The following is a 17,011-nucleotide window of genomic DNA, read 5'->3' as shown; positions in this document are numbered from 1 at the left end:
GTAAATGTACCTCCAAGAACTCATTCAGTGACTTCTGGCAGCGCTGCAGCTGATCCAGCAATGTGACCAGGGAGTTTCTGATGCCAGCCCGTGAGCTCAGAGAAACAACTCTGTTGTCCCTCTGGATGTCTGACATTATAGATCTGTTGCATATGTGGCAAAAAATTTGTATTTGTTTTTTTCCATAAAATGCATTTTATTGATTATCTGTCTATATCAGTGGTATCAAAGTCGGTCCTCGAGGGTCGGCATCCTGCATGTTTTCGTTCTCTCCCTGGTTTAACGCATTTGGATCCAATGATGGCTCATTAGAAGGCCTAAGAAGAATATTGACAAACTGAGGAGGTTGTTACGACCGCAGGGAGAGAACTAAAACATGCAGGACGCCGGCCCTCGAGGACCGACTTTGGGCACCCCTGGTCTATATCCTCGTGTCTTTTGTGTAACTATCATATAAAAAAATACACACTTATATAAAATAACTAGCAAACAGAATGTATGGGCAGCATTTCGATGGGAATATGGGACAAAGTACAGAATACCTGAAATCTTCATCCACTCGTTTAAAGCGGGCCTCCTCTCGAGGCAACGCTCCTCTTCCAAAAATAGGCTCTAGGTAAACCCAGCGTCTCTGAATGGCATTAAGGTTAAGCAGATACTCATCTAAATCTGACAGGCGAACCTCCCACAGGCTGATCTGAAGAGACAATGCATCAATGTTATCATTTTGGCTATAACCACTTAAAAATGTTAAGATCTGTAAACTTGTCGAATCCTAAGGAACAAATATTCACAAATTCAAGTTTACAATAATCTGATCTAACCTTGTCCTGGAAGTTGCCATAGTAGGGTGAGTCTTTCAAAGACTGCAGCAAACAGCGGTTATCTCCCACCTGTATGAGCAGAGAATGGTGATAAAGTCAGTGTTTGCTAAGCCGTAACATTTCAGTGCATATTAATGTGCCTGTATTTCCTACAACATATCTTTTCAACATCATCTTTTCCTCTAAAACAGTAATTTAAGGTAAGTTCTTAGGTTTAAGTTTAAGACCAGCCTGAAAAATTACGTAACAAAAAGAAAGCTTATCTAGTTAAATAATAATATTCTCTTCTTTTTTAATTAAATGCTAAAATGTTTGCATGCAGCCTTTTGTAGAAGCAGAAAGTGGACAGAATTTGAGCCAAATCTATTAACATTTGCAAATAAATTGATAATTAAACATGAAAGTGACACCTACTCAAAGAATATAAGCAAAACAGTCAAACAGACTCCTGTAAGTTACTCTGAATGTAATTTAGCACTCACTCTATGACTAGTGAGGTGATATATTTACTGTTAAATCAATTTTTACTATAATGAAGTTATTTCCAACTCTATGATAATAAATTGTAATCACTGTATCCCAGCATGTAATTAGTAGTCCTTATTTTATAGACCTTGTACACAACAAGGTGGTTTCACGTCACCTGGTTGACTATATCCTTCCAGTCCTTGATGAGACTTAGTGTGCGCCCACTGCTGTCTGTGTACTCAGTGAGAGTGAAAATGGCTGCAGCACCCCACAAATCCAGCTCCCTTAGGGCTTCTCTGATTGACACCTCTGCCTGAGCACGACTATTCAGATCCTGCAGTAAACAAAGAAAACATGTGAAAACAACAACATGTTCAGAGCTTACTGCTTCTTAAAGAGAGATAATTAAAAGTTGCTGGCTCACATCATTACTGTGCTTAATGCATTTTGAAATAGCCCCCAAAATCTGCTGGAAGACTTGTTCTACATTCATTCTGACTGAGCCTCAGCTTTTTTGCAGAGAAGAATGGATAAATTTCAGTTTTTTGATGTGCAAAGCTGCAACACATTTGCCTCCCACAAATCTGCAGCTACAATGCAAGCAAAAGGTGGTTCCACAATGTATTGACTCTGACAGGGTGAACACAAAAACCTGCCATACATTTTAGATTTGTGTGTGTGTGTGTGTGTGTGTGTGAGGTAAGACAAATTCAAATGTGTGCTAAAGACATTTATGTGAGACTTGGAGAAGGTATATCACATATAATCGCAATAAAATACATGAAATGTTAAGGATTCAACATGACAATTTTAGTTTAAGGAATATGAATTCTAAGTACAATTGACATATTTATACAGAAAAGTTGGTTGAAAATACAAATTTTGCATTACAAATTAATTTAATTTATTCATATTTTCTTTAAGTACAGTGTCTAATATTATTTTTTTTTAAAAGCCTCAGAATCATCAACCATTAAAAATGAAGGGGGTAAATCTTACATCTCATCCTAAGAAATGTTTAGATAATATCTTAACCTGATTTACCAACACTTGAATAATGCTTTTTTAACAAGGGAGCTGAAATTATTTTCACATTTACCTTTGTTTAGATCAGTAATTCTCATCCATAGGCATGCTCGTACAAACCTTAAGCTCCAACGCTTTCTCTATGATGGTATTTGCTACTCCGAGGAGGTCATTAAAGGTAAGTCTCTCTAAGGTGGTCCCTCGTGGAAGACCCAGCAGACGAAACATGTCCAACCAATGGTCCTGTGAAAGGTGCTCCCCGCGAACATACTTCAGCACAGGTACCATGTTCTGACCAAGCAGAGAAAAATACAGACATAAATACAGAAACACAAAACCATTGCACCAAATGTTTAGAAAAATATATCTAGAATGGAAACTCATTGTAATGTAATGCTCAATTCCTGACTCGACTGTAATTATAAAATTATATATTTTTTTTTTTCATATTGTCCACACCTTGTATTTGTCCACTTCTCCTTGGAGTTTAACAGACATGGCTGTTGGTTTTTCTAGTTTTCTCAATCGGTCTTGCCATGTAAAGAGAAACTCCTCAAACACATATGTTTTACTCCTGTAAAACCCAGCAAACAAACACATGAAAAAATACATTTGATGTAATAAGCACATTATTATCTTCTGGGTCTATCTTAGCAGCCAAACCTGAATGTGATCCAATCTTCCTGGGCCTTTTCTGTGAAGCCTTGCTGCCACTCCTCATACAGACTCCACATCTGACTGTGCTCATCCATGTCTCTTTTTGTGTCTTCTGCCAGGGAGAAATCTGGAGGGTCCAGCTTAAAATATGTGCAGTCTTCCCTGCAAAAAGCAATGTAAAATATATTGCTTACTCTTCTATTAAAATTCACTTTGTTCTAAACTGAGGTGGAAGTGAATACCATTGTTAGAGCAGAATATGTAGAATATAGTATACAAGAAGAAATTCCCCCTGCGTGGTCTTCCATCTACCCTTAATATAAGTTCATCAAATTGCACCAAACTTACAGCAGTTTATTGCGTACAAGCTCCAAATCCTGGAACTCCTGCTGTTTGTCTCTGATTGTCTGAAGGCAAGCAAGCAGGGCGGCATGATCACCAGTCTCAAGCATCTCATCTTTAGGTTTTAGTTGGTCCCAGCGTGCTTTGAAGCGCTCCAAATCTGCCCTGTAGGCACTGATACGACCAGCTGCATGATTTCGCATCACCTCTACCTAAGAACCAAACAAGCAAGAACAGAGAAGCAGCAAAAACATCACCTGTTAGGACAAAAAGTAGCTAAAAGAAATTACTCATGTCCTTGGAACTCCAATATGTTTTTACTTTGACAAATCATTATAAAGTACTGCTTTGTGAAGTTTGCAGTTTGAAAACATAAATAAGTCCAGAGATGTGAATACTTCTCTGGATCTGTATCTGCAGTAGGTTGCAGATACAGATGCACCAATATTAAAATTTGGGCTGATGTCAATACCCAATACTAATATTATTGTTATGGCAGAAATTTGATGTTCACCAATATTATATATGTAATATATATTGGTCTAACACTAACATCAGCCGATACAGATGTTAATGCCGATATGTTGGCAATTCCTAGTTGCTGAATAGTAATTCTATCTAAAGTTAACATATGTTGACTTCACCTGGTCTTTGATCATTAGCTGATGGCTCTCCATGACAAGTTCCAGTTTGTCCCACTTGGCCCTCAGTGAGGATAATGAGTCCAGACCTGCCCCAGCCACAGCACGCAGAAGGCAGTTTTTCTCCTCAGCAAACTGGAATTGAGGCAAGATCTAGGAACAAACATCAAATAGAATATATTTCATACTATATAGGCAACATCTGAGCTACACTGCATTGCCATGTAAGTGTCTGAAATATAATAATAATATAATATAATATAATATAATAGTATTAATATAATAATAATAATATAAAATATTTGTAAAAAAAAATATCTAAATTTTATTTGACTTAATATTAACAAAACCTAATATCTCTAATAGTTATACTGACTTAAAGGAGTAAAGTAAGGTAGCAAACCCTACAGAGTCTAACTTATTAACACTATTTTCCCAGTTAAGCAAGTTTTAGGTGTATGTATGTCTTACTTCAGGCTTACGAGCAACGATCTGGCTGTATTTGCCAGAAGCTGCACCAATCTCCTCCATGCTTTCAGGTCGTGTGACCAGTGCTTCCATTGACTCTGAAATAAAGCTCTCTATGGCCTGTGTATGGCCTGAAATTAAGGGAAAAAAATAAACAAAAAAAGGAACTGACTGTAAAAGGGGATTTCATTTGGCCTAACACTAGAGCAAAAAAGGCAAACAAAATGCAAAGAATTAAATGACTGGAGGAAAAATGTGAAGGTGGTTACCTTGTATTGATTTCTTAAGTGACAAGAGCAGCAAGTCAAACAATCTCTGGATCAGGTCATCAATGGTGGCTTTCACCGGCTCACAGTTGACTGTAATACAGTCTACCCTCTCCTGGCTGACGAGGAGAAAACCAGATCTGTTGTTAAAATAATGTGAACTGCACCAAACAATTAACCAAGGATTAAATCTATGTATTTATTAAATCTATTTCCATTTTTGTTGTATTTGCTGTTTAATATGATTGGATTAGATTTATTAATTGATTAAATCTGTTGTTGTTACATGTACCTGGGGAGGCGTTCTGACTCTTTCCCTCTGGCCTTGAGGGCCTTGAAATTTCTCTCCCAGTCCTGCACAGACGTGAGATGAGTCTCGACCAACTTCTCTAAATCTACCTGGCCCAGCATCACCCACTCCTAGACAAACCAGACAAATGTCAGTTAGTCGGAGAGCATATTTCCCATTTTTAAATAGCTTTGTGTTAAAGGTGACAGAAACTGAATGTCCTACCATGAAACACAAATGACGAAATAAAAACAGAACTAGAGGATAATAGAGAAGTATGAGGTTGAGGGTTTCTCCCCTGTGAGTTAGATATGCTTGACTAAGTGACAAGATAGCAAACTGTTCCTTAATGTTCTCGAGGGGGTACTCCTAGGGGGAAAATGCTAACAGTAAAAACAACAGAGCTACAGTATATAAATGGAGAAGCATGAGTGATCAAAGTTTCATTCTTTCAAAGAAAACAAATTAGAGAACTGAACAAAGTCTCACTTAGCAAAAGGTGGCAGGAGAGTAAATATTTAACCTTCTTTTAAATGTTCAAATCTGGTCTAATTTCTGAACGAACAAATGTCCTCACACTTGTATTAAGGCAATCTGGACATAAAGTTCTACCATAGCTTTCTGTTATACTCATCTTCAAAGTCACACTCTGTTCTGGTAATTCACCTTGAACTTATCTTGTGTGGCCTGAAGGCGGCTAAAGAGGTCCTCAGCTTTGCTGAAAATAGTGAGGAACCCAGAGGCGTTTCTGTTTATCATTATGTTGAAGATAACCTCCTCCCCCTGGATGCTGACTCCTTTGAATTGGTTTGGGATTGAGATGAAACGCTTCATCTCTCTGAAATACCGAGCTCGCACCTCCTCAAATGGTGGACGAAACTGTAAACGGCTCTGCCTGTTGAGAAGGTCACAGTAATATAAAAGAGCTCACAAGTTATTATAAATACCAGCACAAAAGTGTTCATGAAAGAGGAAGAGTTGGACAGGAAATGACGAATTATGAGATAGACGTGTGAAAATTCAGAGGTGGGAGGCAAAGTAACAAGTCTTGTAAGTGATCTGCATATAAAGGGGAAAATAAGTGGGGGGGAAAAAAGATTAAAAAAAAACAGGCAGGCAAAAGTAACAGAGAAAAATAGTTTCTCAGCTAAAAGTACACTTACTTGAAAATGAGGTCAACATGTATGTCAGGCAAGTTCTTATTCAGAGCTTCCAGACCAGTCTGATACTGGTGTTCAAGAGCCTTGTAGAGCTGATAGTTCCAGTGCTGACGCCAAGCCTGCATGTCATCCCAACTGAACCCCTATATAAACACAAAGAGAAATGTGAATACACATATATTCATTATCATTATTTGTTGAAGTGTTTGGCTAAATTTGTTATTTTGCTATTATGTTATTTATGTGTATTGTTATTTGTCTTCAAAATATCAGAGAATGCACATAACTTTTTATTTTTTCATCTGTCTGATGATACTATTGTAAAATATGAAATCACATTTTAATGTCAGTTATTCCACAGTTTTTTATTCTTACTTGAGTACATTTTTGGATGTTTTACTTCTACTTAAGTAAAAATTTCTAAAAGTTTTGTTATTCTTTCTTGAGTACAATTTTTGGCTAACCAGCTCTGATCCAGTTCTCAAGAACTAATATCCTGTAACTTCTAGGTCATTGTGGTGTGTTAAAATTTGCCCAGTGGTAGTTCTTTAGAACTGAACTTAAGCATTCTTGTTCTAGATTCATTCCTGCTCCAACACAGAAGAATCAAATGACTGAAATACCTCATCAGCATTAACTCATTTAGCTCTGCAGAAGCCTGGCAAGGTGCCATTTATTTAAGAAGGTTACAGAAGAGATTCAGAAGTTGCAGGGCATGACTGAAGTTGGGTACACCTGATTAGGAGACAAAGGCACCAGTTGTACACATTCTAGAAAAAAGGTAATTGCTTAAATGTTATTTTAACAAAGTCAGGCTTTAAAGCTATTTAAATCTGGTATCCAGCTTGTATCCAAGCTTGTAAAACATCCTTAGTCAAATGTAAAAACAAGAAAAACCCATCAAGCACAGACATAGGTAGGAATTGGTGGTGCTGTGATGAGGGGAAGTCCCAACAGAAACCTGTTGTGGCATGCTTTACAGTTAAATTTGTACCATACTTTTATAGTTTATATTAATATATACAGTCAGGTTAATAAGATTGTTTTTAATATAATCTGTTCTGTAATAAAAAAAAATAAAGAACTCTGTAATTTTGTAAATACCAGAGCCTCCAGAGTGGCAAAGCCAGTGCGGAGTTCCTGGAGGCCATCTTTCCATCGCTGCTGATGTTTTAGTAGGTCCACATTCATAAGCATCACCACCTGAGAAGTATACCCAGAGGTATGGACAGAAACATAACCTCAAGTTATCACTATCTGATTAAGTGAGGAAAAAATCAGACTCCAAAGACTTATGGCAATAATTCAAATTACTGTTGCTCTATCTCAGTGCTATCACCTTGTCGATGAAATCAGTGTGCCATTTTCGTAGCTTTCTGTTCTCAGTGGAAAGCTTCTCTGCAGCAGACTGCAGATTGCTGATGTATACCTCCAACTCTTTGGGATTATCCCAGGTGATCTGGAGTTTACTACCTGATTCCTTTGACTGGGAACGATGATTCTGACAAAAAGAATATTACATCAAATCTAAAAGCACAAAATTGTATCATACTGTTTAAAACAATCTGTTTTGTGGTTCAAGATACAGCAAGTACTTGTGTCTGACAATATTATAATTTTATATTTCACATTTAAAGCTTTTGTCTCGTGCTTTGCCTCTGTACCTTTATGACCTGCTCAAAAGCCAATGCAAGACTGAGCATCATGGGCTTCTGACAGGGGATCATTTGTTGGTCAATTGTGTTGTAGAAATGGGCCACCTACAACACAGAGACATTGTTCACAGTTTACAGAACATTTATTTAGAATACATTTTTACATAAAAAAGAGAGATTATGGATCCTAACCTACTGTCTCACCTGTTTTAGGACGACGGCTTGCCTGTAGAATTTGTCTGCTGTATTAGCTGCCTGCTGTATCTTGACTGGAATGGGAAATCCCAGAGCTGAAAGCTGCCTGACCTCCTTGAGCAGACTGACCAACCTGTCTGAGTACTGGATCTTCAGCCTGCCATCTACATGGTCCAGTTCCATAACCCGATTACTGGCTTGAAGACTACACAGATGGAGGGAATCAATTTTGAGACATGGTTGCTTGTAGAACAAAAAAAAAAATTAAAAAAACACTAGAATCTCCTTCGTTTAATACCAATGCTGTTTATGTGCAAAGCATTGTTGGGATTTAGACATAAAAATCATACAAAACATGGTTTCTGTAAGTTTTGCTGAATTAAAGTTAAGACTTAACTTTAAACTTATGAATGTTGAACTTGTGTAAATTACAAGCATTTTACGTTACCGTATTACCCTGCTTAATGACTTGTAGTAAATCAAGTTAAATAGAACTGTATTTCAAAACTCTGCATAATTAGTTTAAATCTCCTTTTAAAATTCTATATTTCTAACCTGATCCCTGATTTTGGGTCAGCCAATCCAAAAAGTATCTCTCTGGACCAGTCCTCAAACTGTTCCTGTTCATGCGCCCTCAACACTTCCAGAAGATCATCACAGAACTGCAGAAAACTCTTGAAGCCAGACAGGTCTGAAAGCAGAGCCTCTGATATCCTGACAGAGTCTTCCACCTGACACAAGAGAGCAAGCAAATAAAAGAAAAGAGTTGGGGTGTTTTCATGTGGTCATTTTCTTTCCATTTAACCAGAGAGAGTCTGTTCTTTAAATCTTAAGTTATAATACTGGAGGTTTCTTAACTCGTGTAAAACATCCTCCTTTACCTTGTGTAAGAGATGTCGCACCCAAACAATTTTGTTGACAACCTCAGGGAGGTTCCTGCCAACAAGCGGGCCAGTCTTCTCTCCAGGGCCTCCATGGCAACGGCTCTCAAAATCATTCTTCAGGCCTTAAAAAAATCAATAGCATAGAATTGACTCAATAATGACAAGCAAAACTGACTCCAAAGCTGCACTTTGCTTAGTCCATTTTAAGGACTAGCTTTCAGCTAAAACATGTTTTATGAGTCAGATACTTTGATTGAGTGGATTTATTAGTGATTTCAGAAAAGACCCAGTAAAAGGCATTCACTGTAAAAACAAAAGTCTCAATTCATCACTCATTTTTTGCTCAATCATTTCTAGATGGAGGTAGGCAGGAGTGTGGGTGTATTAGCATGCTCCACTGGTGAAGAACGGTGTTTAAAGTCTGACACAGAGGGCACCTTCAAGACACATTTAGAACAGTATTTCTCACAAAATTATCTCTATCACGTGTTCCTTTTCAGATATGACTTCTTTTTGATTCTGCTTTTTAATAAAACTTACTAAAAGTTCTCTAACCTTAACTGTTATATCTGATTACACAGTTAATTGACTAAATCATACATTTTAAGTTGAAACAATAGTATTAATTCTGTAATAAGATCCAACAGTCCAGTAATTATGATCAAATGTAGAATCCATTTTTTAAAATTTTCTACCTTGCATAAGCACAATAAATCACAATCACATCTTCTCTGAGACAGTAACAGTGATTTTACATGATAATTATGTACCCTTGTTGTAGTCAAGGAGCTTGGCCAGTAGCTTCTCCCTCTCTGACTGGAGCTCTTTGCTGATTGTTGGGCGTCTGATTAACTCCTTATGTTTCTGAAATACCTGCAGAAGCTACATAATAAACAAACACACAACATAAGTTTCCTCTGTTCACTTAAATCATCAGTTCAAGTGTTGAGTTTCAATACCTGTTGTGGGTTGTCCTGCACGTCAGCGATGTGGCTCTTTAGTCTGCAAGCAACCTCCTGCTCCGATGGAGCTGTTACTCGGTCGAACTGAACCACTGCTGCTCTCCAAAGAGGCTACAATAAACGTAAAACAGTCACAACATGAGCACAGGAACAATTCAGTGCTTTCACATAATTTCATTCAATGATATACAGTACAGACCAAAAGTATATTGAGGTTCAGTTTTAATTGCTGCTTGATCCAAGAAATACGTTGCTCAGCAGAATCGGATGCAGATAAAAACCTGCTGAGAATGGTACACCAGAACTTTTTATGTATTTAAAGTACTGAATCCATTTGGAGAACACACATGAGGACTACAACACAGAGCAGTACCAATGGGGGAAATAGATAGGAAAATATATTTGTAAGCCACATTTGTTTGTTCTGCTATTCCAGAAGGGTGACCTCAGTAGATCACCTGCCACGCTGCAAAAGAACAAAGTGATCTATAATAGAGGTTTGTGTTTGAGTGTTAGTTGGGAAACCATAACGTGAGAGAGGCTATTGATGTAAATATATTAGAGTAGACTCTCACTGCTTTCACCATCTTTGCGTTTCCTTTTCTGTAAAAATACCAATGTTGCATCCGGAAATAGGTCATGAGTTTCTTTGCACAAAAAGTGAAGTAGTAAGATCATCTCACAAATGGTAAGTGAGAACACCACCAGAAGCTGGATGTTAATAAAAAATACCAAAGAGATTAGACTCATTTATGCTACTTATACTTCTATTGGTCACAACTATTTAAGCACATCTTATTAACCTAATAACAATAAATTTATCGAGATAGAATTCCCACATTTGGCAGGGGATTTCTCTGTCTGGAGAGATTACATATTACATCTTACTACTATAGGCTATGAATGACTGAGTCTAAAGAGCTGTACAGTCCCTGATATATCATAACATGACCACATCACGTCAACAAAAACAAAAAGTCCAGGCTACTAGTTCACACATAATGCAGTTTCAGCAAAGTGACAATTAATTTCATTTGTGCTGCTAATTAGGCCTTTGTTGTCAACCTTTAATTAAATTGTGGATAAATTGGATTAAATTGCCTATACATTAAGTTTCTGTAAATTAAAATGAGAGTAGAACTGGTTTTGTATTTTCATCTACAATTTTTAGTTCTTAAATACTCAATATAATTTTATTTTGAAGACTTAATACAATATCTGTAATTTGACTATGGCAATGGAGGAGAATAGGTCGTGTAAATTATTTTTGCTATGTCCATTTTAAAGGAAATGTTGCCGAAAACTGATTTAGCTAACCTTCTAATATGAGCGATTGAAAAAAAAAATACAAAATGCCTATAGATGCCAAGTTTTGACAGAGTGCTCTAAATCTGACCTCAGTGTAGGGATTGTAGTGTACAGGATTGAGTCCAGAAAATGGTTCAAACACACGATCAGCAGACAGGGCCTGCTGCTTTCCTCCCGGTAGCAAACACAGCAGTTTTTCATGAACCATGCGGACAGTCAGCACCTAGCAGACACAGAGATACAATAAGGATCAAATATGATTGTTTTCTCTAATATTGCACAGCAGAAATAGCTGTACTATGCATTAGATTGTGGTTCCTTAGAATAACCTGGCAAAAATAGAAGTATCCATGAACATGATACATCATCAGACAACAACCTTTAAAAAAAAAAAAAACTCCAACAAGGCAGAGAAAAAATGAAACAGCACAAAATGAAGAGAAAAAAAGCTCCGTTATGTTGTACTGATTGAAAACATTTGGAGTCATTATAAGAAAATACTGAGATAATTTTCCAAGGTTCATGTGCTTTTCCGCAATTTGTTAAAAGATTCAAAAAGATTTAACAGCAATGACATTTTGAAAGCACCCGATTCAGCACACAGTCAAAATATATTTGCTAGTGTGTCTTCAGACGCATATGAACTTGAATGACATCCTATCCTTAACTCTTAGAGTCTATTATGTCGGCCTAGTCTTCACAGCTATAAACACGCTACAGACTTCAAAAAAGGCTTTGCACAAGAGTAAGAGAATGTTTATGGGGAATGTTTTAACCATTCTTCAAACACTAGTGAAATAAGAGAAATAAGAAATAAGTCAAACACTAGTATTGGACAAGAAGACCCCTGCTCCAATTCAATACAACGCTGTTTTCTCAGGTTACTCTGTTGTATGTGTTTTGCTATACCGCATACCTGTCCAGTCAAATTCACAATATAGATCATTTGATCAGATTTTTTAATTCCCCTTTATTATAAAAAACAGTTGTAGGTTTTACATTTCACAAAAGTGGGAATTTACAAGGTCTTTTGGCTGAAAATCCTTCTAAGAAAACAAAAACACTACATAAGAAAAGAAAACCTTCTTTTCTCAATAACAGTTCATTGTTGCTTCCTCTTTTTTATGTTTAGGAAAACAAGTCAAATCCCATGTAAATGTGGAAAAAGTGAAAGCATTTTATTTCACCCATTGGTTGATTTAAAACAATATTTGAGAAATTATTCTTTCATGTTCCTGAATCAAAATCATGTTAGAACCATTAGTTACCTCATTTAGCCGCTTTGCAAGGCAGTGAAGGGTTTGTGGACAGTGTTTATTTCCTTTCCAAGGATGTGGAGCATGTCTTTTCCACACCTGAGAAAGAGCATAAAGGCAAACATAATTTTGGCATTCATTGTATTTCTTTTGATAAAGTGACCAACAATGTTTTTTTGAGTCAGACTTGCATATTTGAATAAAATCTTTGCACAGATCAACTTCTGTCATACCTGTCCAGTCAAATGCTCGCAGGCTACCACCCACTGCTCACAGATGGAGACCCCTGTTCTGAGATTCTCTCTCACTAATAGAAATGGCTCTTCAAAAATGTTAAGACCACTCAGCTTCCTCTGGACATACCTTCCTAAAGCTCCACCTTTCACAGGTACAACCACAAAGATAAAAAAAAAAACTCATTTAAGCATATCACACTATGAGTTTAACACATACAGTAAATGACATTATTAAAATAATAGCATTTTCATACTTAAAGAAAAAATATGTATCAGCATAAAATGTTAAGTACATGAAGCTATTTTATGGAAACAAACTCAGTTTTGGTTCTCCAAACTGTACATTTCAACAATGTAGAGTGGTTCATTTGACTAAATATAAACACAGTAACATATCATTTTGCTTTACAAAAAATATACAACATTAGCAAAAAATGTTTTTAGTTCCTCGTTTTGGTTCATGTATGTCAGGGAGACTCCCACCAATAATGTCCATTAGCCGGATCATTCGCAGCTCTGAATAGGGCTGGAAATCTGTCTGTCTCCAAACATCATCAAGAGTGTCTTTGCTCTGTTCCACTAGATCCACGACATCTGACATGGACAAACTGTCAAGACCAACGTATTCCTGGTGGACACACACATATACCATGTGGAGTTTTACTTGCTAAATAAAAGAAATATCTTAGTAACAGTCATTAAGGGCAGTGTTTTTATATGTGTTCTAAAATCAGACAATTCACATTTTAAGATGTTAAAATGAAAGAAAACAGTTTCATGAAGCAAACTGTAAATGGTTTTGTTTTACTACCTTAATAGTAAGCTTGTTATATGATATCAAAAAAAACTCCTGCATACCTTTTGTATGGATTTGAACTGTTGTGTGAAATACGACGCCCTTTCTCTCAAACTGCTCTTCTCTGCAGACTCAGAAAGATTTGCCCAAAATTGGAACTCATCACTGGGGGTCAGGATTCCTGCATTAAGTGTTAAAATAATAAAATGTCAAACAAAAATAATCATTAAAACAATTTAACATTAACAAATTGATATTTTCTCTTCGTATACTTCATTAAATCTGAATACACAGTAAAGCTTTCTCTTTTAGGTGGAGATCATTTCTTTGAGTTCTTGCCATTATTGAAAATATTACTGAAGGTGTACAGTAAATTGCAGACGACCAAGTTTTATTTGATCTGCAGTTTTTAAGAATCAATTGATCATTTAAATTATTTAGATAATTTTTTTATATAAACTTACCAAATGAATAACTTATCTCTTATCTATTGTTGTGAGAAATTTACCTTTTGCTTACTTAAGAGAAATATAACAAAAATTGTGGGTGTCTAGCTGAATATTAAATTGGAGTATAAATAAATCTTAATATTAAATATAAATATCTGCAAATATTATGCAGATGGGTATTCATTACATTTTGCCCCAAAAGGGTTAAAGTACCACTTTAACCATAAAGGAGTTGTTACCTTGATCACTATATTTCTTTAAATAGTTTATATAAGAACATACCCAGGACATCATCTTCTGTGCGGCCCTTCATAGCAGAAGGTTTATCCCCAGACTGGCGGACCACAGAGCCCAGGCCCGCTTCCAGCTCATTTAGCAAACTTGCAAGCTTAGGGTCGAAAGCTGAGCGCCAACGCTCATCCTTGAAGAATACAAGGATTTGTAAGAAAAAAAAACAACATGCCAACCTCTACTTCTACGGAAGACCGAAATGTAAGAAATTTTACTCATATACTGTATGTACTTGCATTCAGAAAGATTTTTTTTTTGCTCAGCCAGGAAGGATTTTTTTTTTAATGGTAAATGTCTCAAAATGCAATCAAACAATTATTTTTTTGTATGCTGAGATTTTTTTTCCTGACTGCATAATCAAAAAGAATTTACCCTGCATTTACCCTCTATGCATCTTTCTAAATGAAAGGTGCATGTTAAAAGGCTAACCTGAAGAAGTACAAGGGCTAACCTGAAGCAGTACAGGTGCAAAAACCTGCTTTACAGCCTGATAGAGGGTGGTGATGGGAGATTCCAACATGGAGGACACCAAGAGGCTCCTGTGAAGGTTGTCTTCTGTGATCACAGTGGGATGCAATTTGAAGAATACCAACACCTTCTCTTTGCTATTCCCCGAAGCCTCAATCTGATTTTTTTTTAAAATGGTAAGAAAAATGTTCTTGAAAGTTTTCAAGTACAGAATAGACATGTAGTGAAAATAGATATGAGACAAAATTGAGGTCTCTTAATTACTTTTGCATTCCTTACTAACATCAAATTAAACATTTGTTACTATGTTGGCTTTATAAATTTTACTTTTGTATACATTTTCTGCTGCATTTTGTGTGTTACCTTATTCGACAAGTGAAGCTCATTATTATTTCTGGTAAAGGACAAGATAAATTCATTTCCATCATCCAAGAAATTATTCAGCTCTTGGTTGTCAGCCAGGGATGATGAAGGTGTTACACCATAGAAGTTTCCAGCTGTGGTCAGGACAAACTTTTTTCGAGGATCCTCTGGACCATGGGGCATTTTTCAGCTCAGTGTTGCGAACTAATAATGACAAAGCAAAAAAATAACAGTGACACTTTCTGAAAGACAGGGTTAGGATTAGATAGGAAATCCCCTGCCAATTGTGGAAGACAGGCATTAATATATTATATAGGGGAAGCAGAATATTAGTAAAACATGAAACTCCAATATTGTCGCTGAACATGTTGATGGCTGCATCAATTCACCCCCATTATTTCTGAATTTTTCTTTTGTTTTATCAAAATACCCCTAATACTTTTTTGAGCTTTCCCTTGTCAGACATTAAACATGTTGATCAGGTGTGAGAACTGAGGGCTGTAAAAGCTTTTCCAGTATGCATAGAATATTACAGGCAGTTTTTTTTATCCATGTCATCTGAAACATAACATGCAATGACCTACTGCATCCTAGCAGTAATTTACAATGGCAATATTGCACTGATTGAAATTGCAATTATAATTCTGAACCCAATATATTGTGCAGTTCAACCTAATATTGTTTATAACCGTGATGCTCAAACTTTTTACAAGTTCCACTTCAGTGAATACCAAAATCTGAACAATCATCTTAACAATCATTTCAAAGCAATAGTAAAACAAGACTTTTACATCAGTGTTAATTTACAAACAAACAAAAACGAACACATTCTTGCACTGGATGATTCCACTCTCTCAACAGACACATTTCTACATATATCCTTAAATCCTACCAAAAGGCAAAAACTAGAGAGAACACTTTCATTCTGCTGGTTTTCTCAATGTGAGTATGCTTATGGTGTAATGGTCCAGGTATCATCAAAGGCACCACAGTTTAAAAGAGCCAAAGATGTTGCAGCTTTTTTTTTTTTTTACACTCTCAATCCTAGATCCACTCACTTTATGTAGGGCAGGGGTTTCTCTGAGGTATTTAAAAATCTGTACACTACTGACTAATAAAATGGATCTTGCATCAGATGTCCAAGCATCGTAATACCCTCCACTTTTTCGAGGTTAAACACAGCTCGAAATAAGCAAACTGCACTGACGGTCTGTATGTTAAATCAGTAGCCATGATTCAGTTCACATCGAAAGAGAAAACATTAAAAGCACAAAAATATTATTGTTCAACAACTTAAGAAGTAATTTCCACCATTAATATATACTACAAAGCTGTGATTTTTTTTTCTGTTTTCACCCGTAGGTCTAAACGGTAACTAAGTCACTATGCTATTATTAAGGCAAAGCAATAGCTCTGCATGGGTAGCTAACGCCAAAGTATTAGCTAACGTTAGCTGTTCTCTTGGAAATAAACATTCATCGTAGCGATAAGCGAGGGTAATTGCAACTTGTTAGCAACACGAAAAAATTTCACTTGTATTTACCTTTTACCTGTAATCGTTGCGCTATCGCAGCTTTTGAAAATTAAGTTCTTGATTTGACGCTATGCGCTACAATGTTGCCAACAGAGCTTTTCTCAATGCTAGCGTGGTTACTAGGTAGCAACTACGACACGTTGTACCACGTGACACTAAGCAAATTTACTAACATCTTTTACGTAAGGCGGGTGCGCAGCTGAGGAGAAGTGCTTTTTCTGTTTGCTGGGTTTCGGTTTGTTTTTTCTTTTTTATTATTACTTACTGGTCGTGGTCTGCGAATGTAGTCCTTGCAGTTTATTTTAGTAGCATTGAAAATAGACTTTCTTTTAATGCTATTGTCTTTTTAGTAACTTTGAACATGTCTTTCTTTCAATAATAGGCTATGTCTTCCTCTGTGAAGGTCAGATTTAGGAAGTACATCACAGGTATCATATCAAAAGATTCTCCCTTCTAAACTCTGGATGTGCAAC

The 17,011-nt window shown here is 36.5% G+C and overlaps 1 protein-coding gene across 8 annotated transcripts in view; it reads right to left on the bottom strand.

Annotated features, from left to right (window-relative positions):
• Positions 1 to 16,651, bottom strand: part of dync2h1 (dynein cytoplasmic 2 heavy chain 1) — a 102,719-nt gene extending 86,068 nt beyond the window's left edge. For 7 of the 8 annotated variants that reach the window (XM_027998920.1, XM_027998926.1, XM_027998924.1 and 4 more), the window contains exons 1-31: positions 16,548 to 16,651; positions 15,005 to 15,208; positions 14,625 to 14,798; positions 14,165 to 14,303; positions 13,496 to 13,614; positions 13,121 to 13,265; positions 12,635 to 12,780; positions 12,414 to 12,500; positions 11,234 to 11,368; positions 9,835 to 9,948; positions 9,646 to 9,757; positions 8,873 to 8,997; positions 8,547 to 8,722; positions 8,001 to 8,196; positions 7,806 to 7,901; positions 7,481 to 7,642; positions 7,246 to 7,344; positions 6,145 to 6,284; positions 5,648 to 5,876; positions 4,985 to 5,112; positions 4,696 to 4,811; positions 4,430 to 4,557; positions 3,962 to 4,111; positions 3,324 to 3,529; positions 2,982 to 3,137; positions 2,778 to 2,892; positions 2,439 to 2,609; positions 1,468 to 1,626; positions 825 to 893; positions 543 to 697; positions 11 to 143 (exon numbers count right to left, since the gene is read on the bottom strand). In XM_027998920.1, the coding sequence (XP_027854721.1) occupies positions 11 to 143; positions 543 to 697; positions 825 to 893; positions 1,468 to 1,626; positions 2,439 to 2,609; positions 2,778 to 2,892; positions 2,982 to 3,137; positions 3,324 to 3,529; positions 3,962 to 4,111; positions 4,430 to 4,557; positions 4,696 to 4,811; positions 4,985 to 5,112; positions 5,648 to 5,876; positions 6,145 to 6,284; positions 7,246 to 7,344; positions 7,481 to 7,642; positions 7,806 to 7,901; positions 8,001 to 8,196; positions 8,547 to 8,722; positions 8,873 to 8,997; positions 9,646 to 9,757; positions 9,835 to 9,948; positions 11,234 to 11,368; positions 12,414 to 12,500; positions 12,635 to 12,780; positions 13,121 to 13,265; positions 13,496 to 13,614; positions 14,165 to 14,303; positions 14,625 to 14,798; positions 15,005 to 15,187 (4,263 nt within the window). In that variant the 5' untranslated portion in view covers positions 15,188 to 15,208; positions 16,548 to 16,651. The remainder of the gene's footprint in view (positions 1 to 10; positions 144 to 542; positions 698 to 824; positions 894 to 1,467; positions 1,627 to 2,438; positions 2,610 to 2,777; positions 2,893 to 2,981; positions 3,138 to 3,323; positions 3,530 to 3,961; positions 4,112 to 4,429; positions 4,558 to 4,695; positions 4,812 to 4,984; positions 5,113 to 5,647; positions 5,877 to 6,144; positions 6,285 to 7,245; positions 7,345 to 7,480; positions 7,643 to 7,805; positions 7,902 to 8,000; positions 8,197 to 8,546; positions 8,723 to 8,872; positions 8,998 to 9,645; positions 9,758 to 9,834; positions 9,949 to 11,233; positions 11,369 to 12,413; positions 12,501 to 12,634; positions 12,781 to 13,120; positions 13,266 to 13,495; positions 13,615 to 14,164; positions 14,304 to 14,624; positions 14,799 to 15,004; positions 15,209 to 16,547) is intronic. The other variant, XM_027998922.1, reaches the window with a different exon arrangement.
• Between the last annotated feature and the right edge of the window lie 360 nt (positions 16,652 to 17,011).

Source organism: Xiphophorus couchianus, chromosome 18, assembly GCF_001444195.1.
Source record: "Xiphophorus couchianus chromosome 18, X_couchianus-1.0, whole genome shotgun sequence".
In the NCBI taxonomy this organism is placed as follows: Eukaryota; Metazoa; Chordata; class Actinopteri; order Cyprinodontiformes; family Poeciliidae; genus Xiphophorus; species Xiphophorus couchianus.
This window is presented reverse-complemented; position numbering and strand designations above follow the sequence as displayed.